The sequence below is a fragment of the Perca flavescens genome, chromosome 9 (genome assembly GCF_004354835.1).
Source record: "Perca flavescens isolate YP-PL-M2 chromosome 9, PFLA_1.0, whole genome shotgun sequence".
In the NCBI taxonomy this organism is placed as follows: Eukaryota; Metazoa; Chordata; class Actinopteri; order Perciformes; family Percidae; genus Perca; species Perca flavescens.
In genome coordinates, this window is record NC_041339.1 from 9,979,030 (window position 1) to 9,994,932 (window position 15,903).

The window sequence follows — 15,903 nt, forward strand, 5'->3', positions numbered from 1 at the left end:
TCACTAAATATCACATCCATAAATGTAAGTTCAGGGGCTCTAAACCTTTCTTTCCAGTGTTTGTCCAGAGTGAAGTCAATGAATATTTGGACTCCATAAGATATTCAAAGAACTGTAAAGCTCTGAAGACTGTGCAGATATATTCAACACTTGTGACATCACGTGACTGAATGATATTGGACTGCTTGTTGATTAGCCTTGCTGGACTTTGCAGACTCCCTGGGATATGATTTGTTTATGTATTTATTTTGTAGTTGTATGTATGTGTACTTGTATGTGTTGTTTGTAACTGCAAATGCTTTCAATAAATTAACTGAAGGGGGGAAAAAAAGATCCTTGCCCAGACTCACTCTCAGTTACAACTGAGAAGGGTCTGGTGTTAACCAGGCTAACAGGACTATATAAAGAATCTATTCAAACTTTGATCGATGGATGGCAGTAGTTCGTTTAACAGCAGAAGAAGAAGCAGAAGAAGAAGAAGAAGAAGAAGAAGAAGAAGAAGAAGAAGAAGAAGAAGAAGAAGAAGAAGAAGAAGAAGAAGAAGAAGAAGAAGAAGAAGAAGAAGAGGAGGAGTGGCGGTGCAAGTTGCTAATGTTGGCTAACGTTAGTTATAGTAGAGTGACAGCTGTGACACGGATGTCTCTTTAGATTTTGCTTTTGTCCATTAGCTTTAGCCGGTGTGCTTTATGTCGATAACACCCCATTAGGTATTCAGTTCGCTAGTTAGCACCATGGCCAGTCTGCTTTCAATGCAAAGCTTTACACGGAGGAAATCCGGAAGCGTAAAGTTAATTCATTTAACTTCTGCTCTGGGCATCAATAAGCGAAACTACAGCAGCAAAAAAGGGTCTTCAACCGAGTATTTGCACCAAAGTGTTGTACCATCGATGCATTACCAGAAGAGTTTACCCAGGTAAGGAGCTAAATGTGAATTACCTTTTTTTATATTACCCTAGAATATCGCTTTAATTCAACATTACTGGTCTGATATGAATCTAAACTACCTTGGATATGTCTGGTGGCTGTAGCAAGGTGTTTCTAAGTTAAAGAAGGTGACCCATTAAGCTTTTAGATGAATGTAGGTGAAAGTGCACACTTGATTTTTGGTCGATGACCACTTGGGGGCCATCTACTGACATAACATTTACTGGACTGTTGAGAAGCTACATTTTCTCTTTGATCACTCGTTTTAAAAAATTGTTTAGGCTACCCATACCAAAGTTGGAGGATACTGTCAAAAGGTATTTAGCTGCGCAGAGGCCTCTGCTGGATGTTGACCAGTTCAGGTAAGTTTTTAGAAAGAAAATCCACCTTTTTTAATTTCAATATTTAAAACTTACTGACCAATAATAACTACTTGAATCTTACCTGCAGCAATCTTAATTGTGTATTTTAGAACAACAGAGAAACTTGCAAAAGATTTCCAGAATGGTGTGGGGAAACAACTGCATGAGGAACTGGTAGCTCAGGACAAAAAGAATATGCACACAAGCTACATCTCAGGTGAATGTGCCATTCTGACAATAACCACTCTCAATTTAAGTATTTAAAATACAGTCAATAATTAATCTGGTCGAAAACGTATTTTCTTTCAGGCCCATGGTTTGACATGTATCTTTCTGCTCGCGAATCTGTGGTGCTGAACTTCAACCCCTTCATGTCCTTCAATCCTGACCCTAAAACAGAGTACAATGACCAGCTTGTGCGGGCGACAAATATGGTTTGTTCGGCAGTGCGCTTCATGAAAACACTGCGAGCCGGATTACTGGAGCCAGAAGTTTTCCACCTCAACCCGGCAAAGAGTGACACAGATGGCTTTAAAAGGTTTATCCGCTGGGTCCCATCTTCACTGTCTTGGTATGGAGCTTACATGGTGAATGCTTACCCCCTGGACATGTCTCAGTACTTTCGCCTCTTCAACTCAACTCGGATTCCCAAGAGTGGTAGAGACGAGCTTTTTACTGATGAGAAAGCGCAACATCTCCTAGTTATGAGGAAAGGCAACATGTATGTGTTTGACATTGTAGACAGGGATGGGAATTTGGTGAAGCCTGCAGAGATCCAGTCCCACTTGAATTACATTTTGTCTGACCTGACGCCAGCGCCTGCCTTTCCTCTCGGAGTCCTGACCAGTGAAAACAGGGATGTGTGGGCCGGGATGAGGGAGAAGCTGACAGCTGCTGGAAATGTAGAGGATTTACGGATTGTTGACAGCGCCCTTTTCTGTCTCAGTCTGGACGATGAAAGCATGAGGGACCATATTCAAATCTCCCATAACATGCTGCATGGCGACGGCTGCAATCGGTGGTACGACAAGTCCTTCAGCATCATTCTGACCAAAGATGGACAGGCAGCCATCAATTTTGAGCACTCCTGGGGCGACGGCGTAGCAGTGCTTCGCTTTCAAAATGAGATCTTCAAAGACACAACGGAGCAGCCACTGGTGCACCCGGGCTCTGCTGCTGCTGCTGTGGATTCAGCCTCTGCTGTGCGCAGACTGCAGTTCAACCTGGACCGCGAGCTGGAGAATGGCATCAAAAATGCCAAGGAGAACTTTGACTCGGCTGTATCGAAACTCACCATCGATGCAATGGAGTTCAAAAAAGGTGGCAAGGAAAAGTTAAAGAAGAGCAAGTTGAGTCCAGATGCTATAGCCCAGCTGGCTTTTCAAATGGGTTTTCTGAGGCAGTATGGACAGACCGTAGCCACATATGAGTCCTGTAGCACTGCGGCGTTCAAGCATGGGCGCACAGAGACCATCCGGCCAGCCACCATACACACTGAACGATGTTCACGTGCCTTTGTTTGCCAACCAGGCCAACACAGTGTGGGGCAACTACAGGCTATGCTGAGTGAATGCTCTAAATATCATGGACAGCTCACCAAAGAAGCAGCTATGGGTGAGTACAGGTAGGCCTGTCGCGATTGTCAATAAATCGCACAATAAAAATAAAAAAATTGATTAAAAACTTAGTTATAATAATAAAAAAATTCGTAAACTAAAATTTATGATATGCCTCACTTCAATTGCAGTATAAATAAATAAATACAAAATAAATGAAAAATCCACTGAAAATAGAACATTTCTGTGAACAATCTGTGACTAAATATTCACATTTGATTAATCGCATTCTTTCTAATCGCTATTTCAATTTGAAAACAATTTATCCTTCAGCTCTACACTTATCCTTTCCTGTTGGTAATTTTATAAGGGGCTTATAATTTATTAACAGGAAAGAATGTATATCTACTAAGACTGGGTTGCACCAGTTAATATGTGCTCAAGACAATATTTTAGATTAAAGGGTAAATGGGCAATTTAAGACAAAGCTGGTCTCAAAACACACACACACCTTTGGTCTGCTGTACTAATAACTTCTTTTATTGCTCTCACCAGGCCAAGGTTTTGACCGTCACCTGTTTGCTCTGAGATACCTGGCCTATTCAAAGAACCAGGCTCTGCACAGCCTGTACACAGACCCAGCTTATGCTGCCATCAACCACAACATCCTCTCCACCAGCACCCTCACCAGTCCAGCTGTGAACCTTGGTGGCTTTGCCCCAGTGGTGCCTGACGGGTTTGGTGTTGGCTACGGTGTCCATGACGACTGGATCGGCTGCAATGTTTCCAGCTACCCGGCTCGCAACGTCCACGAATTCCTGCAGTGTGTCTACAAGTCATTAGAGGACATTTTTACTGTCCTGGAAGGAAAGACACTTGGCTAAGAAACAACTGTTCTGCCATCATTCTGAGTTCCCAAATTGCTGATTAACTTCTCTGGGAAGTTTGGAACTTTAAATGTATTTCTTGAATGGGTTTGGATATTACTGTAGGTACAAACGGGTGATTTTGTTAATTCATAGAAATGACTGATGTTTCTAGTGTCCGCCCTCGACTGTGGACAGAAGTCATAACCTGTATCATGAAAGCCAAATTGAACATAAAATACTGGAAAAAATGTTAGCGTTCCACTTAAACTGATTAAATCCACTAGCTTTCCAAGACGGTTTCCTAAATGTGGAGTTGTCAGTCCGAGCAGAGTTTGTTTCCCATTTACAGAGCCAGGGCTTTGTATGAACACTGGATTTGTTTTCAGCCCACACACAGACAGCTTGCAGACCATGAGGAGATATTCACCTAATTAAACAAAGTATAATTTGATTAGAATTGCTGACTCCACCTTAAAAAGGTGCTCTAAGCAATGTCACGTGTTTTAAGCTAAAAAATTTGTCACATATAGCAAACGTCTCAATATACGCTAGCTGCCTGTCCCCTGAACACACTAACAAGGATTTGGGGGTGGGGGGGGTTAGTGCACGGATGGGATGAGGGAGGGGCGAGCTAGCCTCTGTTTTGTTTGATAATACTTTGAACGTCAACAAGAAGTGATGTACTACAGTGTACTGTAGTACTTTTTGTGTGAGTGCTGGTCATATTTACTGGGCTTGTCAGATGTAGATTTTCTCTGCAATACAGATTAGTGTAGTTGTGATTTTTAACAGCGCAATTGCAGTTGGTCACCGTAATAACTTCTATTTAAATTATCTTCACTGTTTGCTGCTTAGTGTTTGAATTATTTTAAATTAAAACTCCATTACATTTGCTCAATTTTCTTCCATATGTGTTGCAAGAATATCTTCCCATTTAAAATAGCTATTTTACTAAAATTTTCTATTTCTATACACAATGTAATAGAACATGGACAATACAATTATCATTAGAAATGTTAAGACTTAATACCAGCAAAGGACACATGAAATATGTAGCTTAGACGAGCAATACATTTTTCTGACCCTTTTATTTAAAATAAACAGTTCCACCAAAAGCAAATGTACAAATGCGGTAATACAACAGAAACATTAGCTAAAGCAATTAAAACGATCAAATTCCACATTTAGATAGGCTTGATCTTGAAGTGTAGGCCAATGAGACTGAAGACCAGGCATTTCAGATCTTGCACCAGGTAGTAGAACACCCGAAGACCTTCAGGGTCCCTGAAACAATGCAATTTAAAAAGAAACCCTTTTGTTACTGACAAATATACAGTGCCTACTAGGCAGGGCTCAACGCTAACTTTTTTCCCCAAGGAGCACATGTGCTCGAAGTAGAAAAATTTAGGAGCGCAAAATTTATCAAATAATATTTTTTCTTCATAAAAAGAAATACGAGAAGCCATTTCCAAGCACGGGGATTTCATTTATGTTGAATAGAACAAGTAGCCTACACTAGTTCTGATTATTTGCTTCAAACTATTTAATAATTATGTAATAATAATAATAATGTTCAAGGTCAATTTATTGTCATTGTACAACAAATGTTCCACTAAATCCAGACAGACCTTTGGAGAATTCACTCCAGTTAGCTAATAGAGTGACTTACATAAGGTAACTGCTATAACTGTTGGTGCACAGTGATACTTTTAGCACAGCCAACGCAGAGTGGTTCACCACAGATTACATGTAGGTGGCTTTACCTGTACAGCGGATGGCAGGGAGACGACGCCTCTTTAACATGCTCTGCTACTTGTTCAGTTAACAGGGATAGCAAAGCAGAGAACGCGGTTGCAACTGTGGTTACTTTTCAAAATGCCACGCAGACATCGTTCGCTGCAACACAATATAATGACAAGCCGAGGGCGGCCGCTCTGAGACACGCTGTATGTGCTACAGTAAAGACAGAAACACAACCATGTAAAACTAAATGTAGAGAAGTTCATGGGATTTACTGGCGGCCATATCTGCAAAAAACAGCAAGTATGAAAATACCCTAACGCACTGCTACTAGGGGTGTTGAATTTAATTATTGCATCACGATGTGGACGTTTCTGCATTGCTGCAGTGTCAGCCCATAATAGATTATTGCCTATTGATGTTACTTGTTGATTTTCCAGTCTCTGGTTTTGTTGTTTTTGCCTGCTGTGTTTAGACTCTACTACATTCAGGAAGTGTCTTTTTTAAGTGCAGATACCACACACACACCACACACACACACACACACACACACACACACACACACACACACACACACACACACACACACACACACACACACACACACACACACACACACACACACACACACACACACACACACACACACACACACACCGAATGTGTTGATGAAAACCATGTGTAGCAATAAATATTGAGGAGGTGACGCATCGCGATATCGAATTGTTGACTAGATATTAGTAATTGAATTGTGAGTGCCTACTTTCCCAACTCCTGAATAAAGCGCTTACTTTGACTGGTTGACGTCAATCAAAGAGCCAATTTTGGAGGTTGTGAATGAAATGTGCTCGTCTCCGATGACGATCTCCAATTCCTGTGAAAATTAGAACAAAAAACAGGCAATTTATTTTTAAGGCTTGAAAAACGTCTGGTCAAATTATTCAATGCAAAGTTGATTTACTACAGAACTAGAGAGAACATAGGTCTGATGGTGAATTTAGGCACAAACCTGTCTGCCAACTCTGTCAGGAGGCGGCCACAGAGCATCATCTTCCTTGGTGATCTCACTGTCATCAATGATTCTCTTCAGCTCCTCCATCACACTTTTGTGTACATATGCCTGGGTTGGTACACAGAACAAACATGGACTCAGTTACACTTTGTACATGTGTGAAGCTGGGCCATACATTTATAACGTGAGCATATATCCATTTTTAGATGTTATCTAAATAAAAAAAAATAAGAATTTTATGTTATGTATGTACTGTGTTTTAACTGAGAAACAATATCTCTGCTTGGGTGATAATCATTATAAAGCCCCTTAATAAATGAGCATAACACCCATCCCTTGTTACATACAAAACTACATGAAAGCACTTTGAAACAATATCTCAGAATTTATTCAAAGACATTGTGTGAACAGAAAAATACTTCGCATAATCGGTTATACGAGAATGGTGCGGAGACATAATGTCAATGAAAGACAACGAAAGAAACCCAAAAATCATGGACTTCAAATTATTCAGTTACTCAACAGCAACGTGTTTATAATTATGACTTACCTCTTTCCTGATCATGACGTCATTCTTGTAGTTGCTGTTGTTTGCGTACCTCAGTTTACCTGCAAAAAAAATTCCATTTACAGTGGAAATTCAAAACAATGCATCACTTTAACCAAACCCATGCGTTTGTTAATGTTACCCTACAGGCCACATGGCGCCTAACGCTCAGGGTATATTACTTTTAACATTACTGCATTTATAATTAATATTTTTGCGGAATTAATTTAGTCTACACATCAACTGTTATCATTACAGGGGAAACCAAAGAGATACTTTGGCGCTCACAACTCATTTTAAATCCGCTGCGGCCTAGCCATTACCGGGTGGCTAGCGAAGTTAGCTTAGACGCAGAAGAGCTAAAACATTTGTATTACCGCCCAACTGAACTTACCGTCAGGTCTGAATTCAAATTCCAGGAACTCGTGTCCAAACTTTCCCTTGTGCCCAACATAATATCTCAAATAGAAGTCACTTGTTGACATCTTTACTCTCCAGAAAGTACTCTTTCTAGTGAAGTCTGCGTAACAAAACTCAGCTAGCAAGAAAAGCTAGTGAAGTGTCTCGCCATCAATATACGCATGCGTAGAGGGTCACCCGGTTTTTAAGACTTTGGTGCCCCGAAATTTGTCTTTCAGGAAGTTCTTACTATTAGGACCGTATTTATCATGGTTGTATTAAAGATTATTATACGAATGTATAATAGCATGAATATGATATGGACGAGGATTTACTATCCCTGAAATGAATTCATTAACATTATATCATACTCAAATTGCCATATTAAGCAGAGTTAAACGTACATATACACAAAGTAGGGTTTTATCATTGAATTTAAAGTCTCTAGACTGTGGTCTAACAATACTCAAATCCATAATTCCATACAATCAAAATATAAAACCTAATACGTTTGTGAATATATTTATTTTGACCTTTTCAGTTTTCTTTCTTTTTAACCTTTCTGTTTTTGGTCTGATTTGACTCCAATTCAACCTTACTTTAGTTGTTGGTCCGAAAATATTATTGCTTCTTTAATTAAAGTAGTTACTGGTTAATGTTGGGGGTTGGTTCTGCCCAGGATTTTATCGTGGATGTGATTATATAATATTATGTTATAAGATAAGGACTTCATACACTGTCTGAAAAAAGTTCTGCCTGAAAGACGCTACTCAGGTTTGTCATCCTACGACTTTAACTGTCGTCGCATATTACTAGCGTCATCACTTTCCGCTCCCAGGATCGGTCTTGACTACACGTGTGGTTTTTATAAACGTTTACCCATGGCAGGCTCATTTTCTCAGGAGTTAGAGGATTTGTTGAATCCTTTGCCTAAATTTGCTGATCCAGAGGATGACGATGACGTGACTAAAGCCAAAGTGATAGAAAGATTCAACGAGGACGACGATGAAGATGAGGGCCAAAGTGCATTGCGGAAGCACAATACATCTCTTCTCTCAGAAACGGACAGACGGTATGTGGGGAAAACAGTCTCTCGTAAACAGCTGTTGATGGATATTGATGAATCTGGAGAGGAGGAGGGCAGCATAGAAGAGCAAGATGAAGAAGAGGATTCTTTAGGGGATGAAGAAGCGGATGATGATGAAAATGAGGAGGAGTTGGTGGGCAGTAATGCACAACTAGGTGCTCAACTGGCCTTTCCTCAGGGAGTGGATTTCCACAAACTGACAGAGGGCATGGATGACCTGGGAGTGAGTGAAGATGATGACAGTGGCGAGGAGACTGAAAGCAGTGATGAAGATGACGACGAGACGGAAGACAATGATGATGATGATGAAGAAGACGAGGAGGATGAGGGAGCTGTCCGCACATTTTCTCAAGAGAAAGTAGACGAAGAGGTTGAGAAAGGGAATGCTGTGAAGAACCAGCTGGCCCTGTGGGACCAACTGCTTGAGGGTCGAATCAAAATACAGAAAGCTCTGGTGACTGCCAACCAGCTTCCACAGCCGCTGACCTTCCCAGAGTTCAAGAGGAGAGGTGGAGCCGAGCTTGCGGGGGAGCTGAAAAACACCCACAAAGCTTTGAAAGCTCTTCAAAGATCCCTCCTTGAGCTTCACGATCAGACGCTGTATCAGAATGCAAACACGAGGAGCCTCACTCAAGGGAAGACAAAAGCTCAGGGTGAACATGAGGAGCTAAACGGTTACGATAATGAGGATGAAAAAGGGTCTGTGCAGGAAGACGGCGCACCTAAACGAAAACTAGAGATGGCAGAGTACCCGGACTTCATGGCCAAACGGTTTGCTGCTTTCCAGCCTTATTGTAACATCACGTTGCAAAAGTGGCATGATAAAACCAGACTGACTATGGGCAAAAGCAGCAAGGGTTTTGGGGCGTTCGACAGAAACATATTGACCCAGGTGGAGCAGGTGATGATGGACAAGGAAAGGCTGGTGCGACGCACCCAGACCCGACGCTCAGAGTACAGAGTCCTGGGAAAAAAAGAGGCCTCCGTTTTCACATCTGAAACTGTCTCCACAGAGGGAGAGGAGTTGGAACAGCTGAAAGCAAACCCACATCTAAAGGATCTGGACGAGGATATATTTGATGATGATGATTTCTACCACCAACTTCTAAGAGAGCTGATTGAACGCAAGACAAGTGCAGCTGACCCCAATGATCAGGTGGCTATGGGCAGGCAGTGGCTGGCCATCCAGAAATTGCGCAGCAAGATCAAGAAGAAGGTAGATACCAAAGCCAGCAAGGGCCGTAAAGTCAGATTCCACATCCACAGTAAGCTGGTCAATTTTATGGCTCCTATTGACCACAGCTCAGTGAGTGACGATGCACGCAATGAACTGTATCGTGGCCTCTTTGGTCAGAACTCCACAATCAGGGAGTGATGTGAAGGAGAGACTGTGGGGGCACATGCCGAAGTTTTAGGATGTAAACAAAGCAGTGCCTTTTCTTCACTCTTGAATGTCACAGAGTAGCGGTTTGTGTTAGGACAGAAACTGGTCCTGCTTTTTGGCATGAGAAGCATGTAACATTTTCAGTATGTCTTGTTGCCTGAGCCATGAGAATTTTTTGATAAAACATGCAATACATGAGTGTTTCCAACAAAACAAAAAGCCTAATGACTGTTAAGTGGATTTAAAGAAAAACAAAGTATATATTTTTTCTTCTATCACCAAGTTTCATATGATTCAAGTAAAGTGTGCACTTCAAATTGTATGGCCTTTTTTAAAAAGTGAACTGTACTTACTTATGTGTCCCAATTCCATACAACATGGAAATTGTATAGCATACTGTTTTTCCAGTAACTATACAAGATTCAACAAATTCCACTGCTTTAACGGGGCACGATTTATAAAAAAAAACCAGCATTTTTAGAATGGACCTTATTGGCAGTGACAAACATCAACATTTTCCAAAAAATGTAGTTTAAGTTTTTCACTATAACAATTAAAAAAAAAAGAAGCAGTCAAACATAGATATTTTAATTGAAAAGAAATACTGGATATGGCTTTTTCATAGCAGAAATTATGACTTTACATACACTGTGTTCAAGTCTTATTACTTAAACTTAGTGTGGAACAAGCCAATTTAGGCTGTTTATCTAATCATTGCCTGCACCCCCAAATTTCCACAAAAAAACAAAGAGGATATGACCAAATGTTGCTACAGCCTCATTGCCACTACATTACTCCACAGTATTTGGAAGTTAAAAGCAAGTTAAATGTTCAACCTTACAATATAGCACCAAGCATGTGGCATTTCTCTTTTTGTCTAGATTTAGAGTTAAATAAAAAACAACAAATGTCTTCACAACAAATGTATATTTTTTTTAGATCAAATACAAGAATTTGGAAGTGACAGATGGGTCACTTGGGGCAAACAGTACCTGAGAACTTTATCATGTGAAAAAAGTATGCAGGAAGAAAACTCCATTAAACATCATTTACAGATCAACATTGGGTATCTTTAACTTGACATTTTATAGTTCAGTGCATTTAGTAACACTATTTCACATAAACATTGCATACATTAGTATCTGAAGATTCAAGTTTATGGGAATCAAAGAAAAGTAATACTTTGTGGTAATTTCATAACATAAGTAATTGTTCTTTGTTACCAAAATCTTATTAAATGAATTAATGTAATGTCAGTATCACGTGAAATAAAAAATAAAAAATCAGTCCACAAAGACGGTACAAATATTTTTTGGTGATGTCATACATTAAGATGATTTGAGGTGGGAATCGGTTGTTTTATTTGACTAATAATGTATTTAGTTTGTTAGTTTTAGACAAGACAAAGCAAGTGCAGCTTGGGGCAACGTGAAACAAACATCAAAAATTTCAATCCAAAGTACATTATTTCAAAATCTATTTGTAAAAGTCCAAATATGTGTCATACAGCGCTTGAAAAAAAAAATTGTCAAGTTGCATTGATAAAGGGAATTAGCCTTTAACGGTAGTAAGATAGGGTAAGGCTGTAAAACAGTATGTTGCTACACTCCATTTATTGTATGGTTAAAGGCTGTCATGTGTTGAAACTTTTTTTAGACAAAAACTTCTTTAATTAGTTTCAGTGCTGTGGTAAAGGCAAACAGCAGTTTTAAATTAAATTACAAGTTAGTCCCTTTTGTATTTCTAAACCTTCCATGTCATACAGTACACAAGCTATAGAGAAAACTAGAACTGAATACAAACACTTTAAACCAGCTCCACAAACGATACCAAAAAGAGGCCTTATGATTCCCTGGCAAATTACTCCTGCCTTGTTAGCCACAAGGTAGAGCAAATTCGGCATGTACCAGTAAACCCTCCTTCCTCTCTTTGGGGAGAGCTGCACTCAGTGGAACAGACTGCTGGAATCATTTGGCTGGTTCTTTGTTGATCCATGACCATTAATCCACCCGTTCAGCCGTTTGGTCAAACCACTGTTTAAAATATCTTGGATGTGCTGAACTATGAGATTTATGGCAACTGTATTGAGAGACAAAGAGAATGTGTGGTTATATATATATATATATATATATATATATATATATATATATATATATATATATATATATAGTGTGCTGGGTCAGGGTAGGTGTCCTGCTTCAATATATTTAGACTATGTACAGTGTAGTTTTCTATTGCAGTTAGTCTTGGATGGTTTAAAGATCTTATGTCAAATCAACAGACAAAGCTGTTTTGTTCTCCCAGCAGCTTTTGCTTCCTTAGTTTTAAAACAATTCCCAGTTTAGAGGCCACTAAACACAGCTGTGTCCTTGATAACAACTGTTAAGACTAGTGTCTTGAACATTTGGTTTCAATTTCTTTAGTACCATCTCCGAGCTCCAAAAGCCCAAATACTCACCAAAATTGTCAACTCCTCTCGGTATGATCACATCAGCATATTTCTTTGTCTAAACAGCGTCAATAAAAAGGACAAAGAGTTTGACTGAAGAACACAAACATACAAAGGATTTGGGCAGTACAGCACATGTAGAATAGCACTTACTGGCAGACAGAACTCCTCAAATGCAGGCTTGACAAAAGTAATGTACTGTGCTAGAACGCTTTCCAAGTCTCGTCCACGTTCACTTATATCACGCAGCACTGGGGGAAAAATGAGACCAGGGAAACGATATCTTTAAAAATGTTTGGTATAAAATTGGTATACCAATAATTTGACATTGAGAGAAAAAACGCTTTCACTTGTTTGCCGAGAGTTATTGTGAATTAATTTTGTGTCTGTACAGTAAATATGAAACTACTGCCAGTTTGTTCAAAGACTCCAAGTGTTTAGAAACTGAAGGGATTTGTCAAGTCATGCTTGTACATTTCACCTCTTCGAGATAGACGTGTATCTGCATCGGTGTCTACAAACAGCTTCATTTGGAATAAGTCTCGGATCTCCTGAGAATAGAACATCAGGATGCCCTCAAACAACACCACATCAGCAGGGTACACTGTCACCGTCTCTTCCTTCCTGCCATACAAAAGACATTAAATGTAAAAACACTTAAAGTGTGCGTACATTTGCTGACCCAAAGACTGTACTGAACTGAGCAATGGTGCGTTTTATTGAACTATTCTTTTGTAAAAAAGGGAAAAATGTTTCAAAAGTCTCGCTTTAAAGCTACAATGAAAATCTTTCAATGTTTAATTATTCATTGTTTCAGAGCAACACAAGAGAAAAACTGCAAAACAAAAGTTAAAAAAGGGACCACACCCCGTACTTCTGCATGTTATAATCAATTTACTACAATTACATATACTTCTTTTTGCTGACGACCATTTTCCATAGCATACTGCAATGTGATTCAGATTTTCAAATATGTTTGTCCCCCCTTCCAGACATCTATTTGTGCAAATACACCTGTTATGTTGTCTCTGTATGTAGCAGACTCATTCACCTGGAATGGGAAACAAAGTCATAAACAGGGATGTGTACTGTTTTTCCCTCCTTGATGTTCCACAAAGTCGCGATTATGAGGTCATTGTCAAATGCATCTATACAGAAGGAAAGAGTACAAAGCAGTTACAATTATTTCTCTAGCAGGATGAAATATCACCAAGCAAACCACACACATCAAGATCCTGAAATACATATAACTTAATTGCTTGAATCACATATCAAAATTGAATACACAAGGCAAACGTTTCCCAGCAAGGGTTGTTTCAGACCAACAGACTTATATCCTTGATTACCCTGCTGCCAGATGATGCATGAATACAATGAGGCATGTGATGATGGCAATATTATCAACATACCTGGGTGGTCGAAGTTGAACTGGCCCTTGAGTGCCTTGGCCTTCTGCTCTAGGGTGAGGACCCTGTAGAAGCTGTCTTGGCTGAGGATGGCAACTTGCCGCTGGTGGTGGTCAATCTCGTTCTGGCCCAGCAGCTCCATGATCTTGCTGCACACAGACGACTGTCACACAGAAGAACAAAATAGTATGACAAAATACTGGCCCCTTATTCACCACAACCTTACACTTTTGGAACTTGAGTGGTTGTGTGTACAAATTAAACCAACGCATACACTTTAATTCATGCTTTCATTTAGTTTGCACATGTCTTCATGGTCTGGAAGTATGTTGAGCCATATTGTATTTAAAGTCTGCAAATTTGGATTTTCATATCATATCTGGACCTGGCAGAAAGAATGCACTCACAGAAAGTCACATACACAAAACAAAAGATTGCAGTTTACTCAGATAACATGTGTGGGAAAGCAGGTGGTTCTGTGAGCAGTTAGTCTTAAGGGAAAAAGGTGGCATAGTACCAGGAAGTTACACCCACAAACAACTGTCTGTTGACTCAAGTTGTTGATTTAATCACCTATAGAATCATCCTACTGTCACCTACATAACTAACGTCAAGGACCAGCCTACTTCAATAATAAATACATTTATACCTGCCAGATTTAAACTGTTACAGTGGCTTGCAGGCAGGACTGCTTACTTTGCTTCTACCTCTGGCATTTAAATGACCACATTTGTCACACATTAAGAAAAAAATAGACTTTAATTTTGCCTTTGGTTTTGTATCCTGATGATCTACTCTGCAAAGCAACTGTGCAACAAAATATAAATCTAATGCATCAATTTCTGTTCTTCAAAAGATAACAACACTTACCTACAAAAATATTGAATACAGAATCAAATATGATAATGCAGATATTAAGATTAAGTCTCTCATGACAATGAAGACATGAATTGTAATGCTAATGAGCCATCCTGTTAAATGGGGTGAAGTGAATAGAGAGGTTACATCAATGTCACAAATGAAGAAAAGCCAGATATCAGCAGATCCATCAGAAACAATATATATCAAGATAACAATACAAAAAAGTCTTCAGGCCACATCTTGCACTGGGTATTTGATAATCATAAATATGTGGCCCGAAGGCAGCATCACAACTTGACATACTAGCCAGTCTGCCAATCTGTTTATATGCAAGATTGTAGAGTTTGAGTTTTCAATGTGTTTTGGTGTCTCATTTTCATCATAGCCGGCAGACCCTGCGCAGCTGATGCAAATGAACGGGCATCATCTGATTTTACTCTGATCCTGATATAAGACCTTAAGTCTGATTTCCATTTAGGCCTATCACACAACTTTATTAAGCATTTAACAAAAGGCAGCCTATATTTTGAATAAGCACGTTCCTATTTTGACATGCTGTCGGGCGTATACGTTATTACCAAGCAACACAATCACTGCAATTGATCAAACAGAAACATAAAACATATGATAACGTTACGATTATTTTACAAAAGAAAAAACTAAAGTGCGCGTCATCTTTAAATTTCCAAAAACAAATCCATTTGTGTCGGCCCACATATATAGTGAAATACAACAAACACCTTATAAATACCAATAAATAAAAATGCCTTTATTATGATATAAATACCCACCTTGCCACTAGCTGTCCCTCCAGCCACGCCAATGAGGAAAGGATGCCGATTAATACTTTCATTTTCGTCTTGGTCACCTGGCTTTGTCTCGCAATCGCCTGTCATGCTTCATCTGCAGCGCGATGCGGCCCTCTACAACCTACAACACACTAGGGTGCCTGCGCTCCTCCCATTTGATGGTGGTGACGATGATGAGGCTGACTTTAATGGGCATGGAAGCGATGATGATGAAGTGGTGGTCTGCCTCCATGAGTTTGAACATTAGCCTACATAGGCTAAATTTAATTTCTAAATCCCCTAACAAAAAGGCTTTAAAAACATTCAACATACGGACATCTTAAATTCAGATTCAGAAAACGTTATTGTCCTTCCTTGTTCCTTGTTTCTTGGCTGCCTTGAACTTTTTCTGGCAATTAAAAGTGGTGGTCTGATTATGCATGAAGATGATGATGATGATGTTGTTGTTGTTGATGATGATGAGTTATATTACGTAAACAATGTTAGTCAATTAGTAGG

General features: G+C 39.5%; 4 protein-coding genes across 5 annotated transcripts; 2 read left to right on the forward strand and 2 right to left on the reverse strand.

The window, feature by feature from the left end:
- Nucleotides 1-534: 534 nt before the first annotated feature.
- On the forward strand, nucleotides 535-4,162 carry cpt2 (carnitine palmitoyltransferase 2). Its single transcript, XM_028587340.1, has 5 exons — nucleotides 535-913; nucleotides 1,206-1,286; nucleotides 1,397-1,503; nucleotides 1,596-2,900; nucleotides 3,398-4,162. Exons 1-5 carry the CDS (start codon nucleotides 732-734, stop codon nucleotides 3,724-3,726), a joined length of 2,004 nt encoding a protein of 667 aa, XP_028443141.1. The 5' UTR covers nucleotides 535-731; the 3' UTR covers nucleotides 3,727-4,162.
- Nucleotides 4,163-4,780: 618 nt separating this feature from the next.
- On the reverse strand, nucleotides 4,781-7,601 carry magoh (mago homolog, exon junction complex subunit). The gene is made up of 5 exons (XM_028587341.1): nucleotides 7,405-7,601; nucleotides 7,014-7,072; nucleotides 6,461-6,571; nucleotides 6,243-6,325; nucleotides 4,781-4,995 (listed from the first exon to the last, which is right to left on the reverse strand). The coding sequence occupies exons 1-5, from the start codon at nucleotides 7,493-7,495 to the stop codon at nucleotides 4,896-4,898; spliced, it is 444 nt and encodes a 147-aa protein (XP_028443142.1). The 5' UTR covers nucleotides 7,496-7,601; the 3' UTR covers nucleotides 4,781-4,895.
- A 594-nt stretch (nucleotides 7,602-8,195) lies between these two features.
- On the forward strand, nucleotides 8,196-10,940 carry aatf (apoptosis antagonizing transcription factor). Its single transcript, XM_028587608.1, has one exon. The coding sequence runs from the start codon at nucleotides 8,291-8,293 to the stop codon at nucleotides 9,869-9,871; it is 1,581 nt and encodes a 526-aa protein (XP_028443409.1). The 5' UTR covers nucleotides 8,196-8,290; the 3' UTR covers nucleotides 9,872-10,940.
- uck2a (uridine-cytidine kinase 2a) lies at nucleotides 10,793-15,587 on the reverse strand. 2 transcript variants are annotated; one of them, XM_028587609.1, is made up of 7 exons: nucleotides 15,388-15,587; nucleotides 13,739-13,898; nucleotides 13,381-13,477; nucleotides 12,811-12,953; nucleotides 12,483-12,580; nucleotides 12,339-12,387; nucleotides 10,793-11,959 (listed from the first exon to the last, which is right to left on the reverse strand). In XM_028587609.1, the coding sequence occupies exons 1-7, from the start codon at nucleotides 15,490-15,492 to the stop codon at nucleotides 11,826-11,828; spliced, it is 786 nt and encodes a 261-aa protein (XP_028443410.1). In that variant the 5' UTR covers nucleotides 15,493-15,587; the 3' UTR covers nucleotides 10,793-11,825. The 2 variants fall into 2 exon arrangements, with proteins under 2 accessions (XP_028443410.1, XP_028443411.1); XM_028587610.1 differs by having other exon boundaries at nucleotides 13,739-13,884; nucleotides 15,388-15,571.
- Between the last annotated feature and the right edge of the window lie 316 nt (nucleotides 15,588-15,903).

Excerpts from the sequence above, each read along its gene's own strand:
- aatf (XM_028587608.1), top strand. The coding sequence starts at position 8,291 with ATGGCAGGCTCATTTTCTCAGGAGTTAGAGGATTTGTTGAATCCTTTG.
- magoh (XM_028587341.1), bottom strand. The coding sequence starts at position 7,495 with ATGTCAACAAGTGACTTCTATTTGAGATATTATGTTGGGCACAAGGGA. Across the intron at positions 6,326-6,460 it reads CTGACAGAGTTGGCAGACAG|GAATTGGAGATCGTCATCGG; the intron begins GTTTGTGCCTAA and ends TAATTTTCACAG. Across the intron at positions 4,996-6,242 it reads ATTGACGTCAACCAGTCAAA|GGACCCTGAAGGTCTTCGGG; the intron begins GTAAGCGCTTTA and ends GCATTGTTTCAG.
- cpt2 (XM_028587340.1), top strand. The coding sequence starts at position 732 with ATGGCCAGTCTGCTTTCAATGCAAAGCTTTACACGGAGGAAATCCGGA. Across the intron at positions 914-1,205 it reads TACCAGAAGAGTTTACCCAG|GCTACCCATACCAAAGTTGG; the intron begins GTAAGGAGCTAA and ends AAAATTGTTTAG. Across the intron at positions 2,901-3,397 it reads CACCAAAGAAGCAGCTATGG|GCCAAGGTTTTGACCGTCAC; the intron begins GTGAGTACAGGT and ends TGCTCTCACCAG.
- uck2a (XM_028587609.1), bottom strand. The coding sequence starts at position 15,492 with ATGACAGGCGATTGCGAGACAAAGCCAGGTGACCAAGACGAAAATGAA. Across the intron at positions 12,954-13,380 it reads GACTTTGTTTCCCATTCCAG|GAAGGAAGAGACGGTGACAG; the intron begins GTGAATGAGTCT and ends TTTGTATGGCAG. Across the intron at positions 12,581-12,810 it reads TACACGTCTATCTCGAAGAG|TGCTGCGTGATATAAGTGAA; the intron begins GTGAAATGTACA and ends TTTTTCCCCCAG.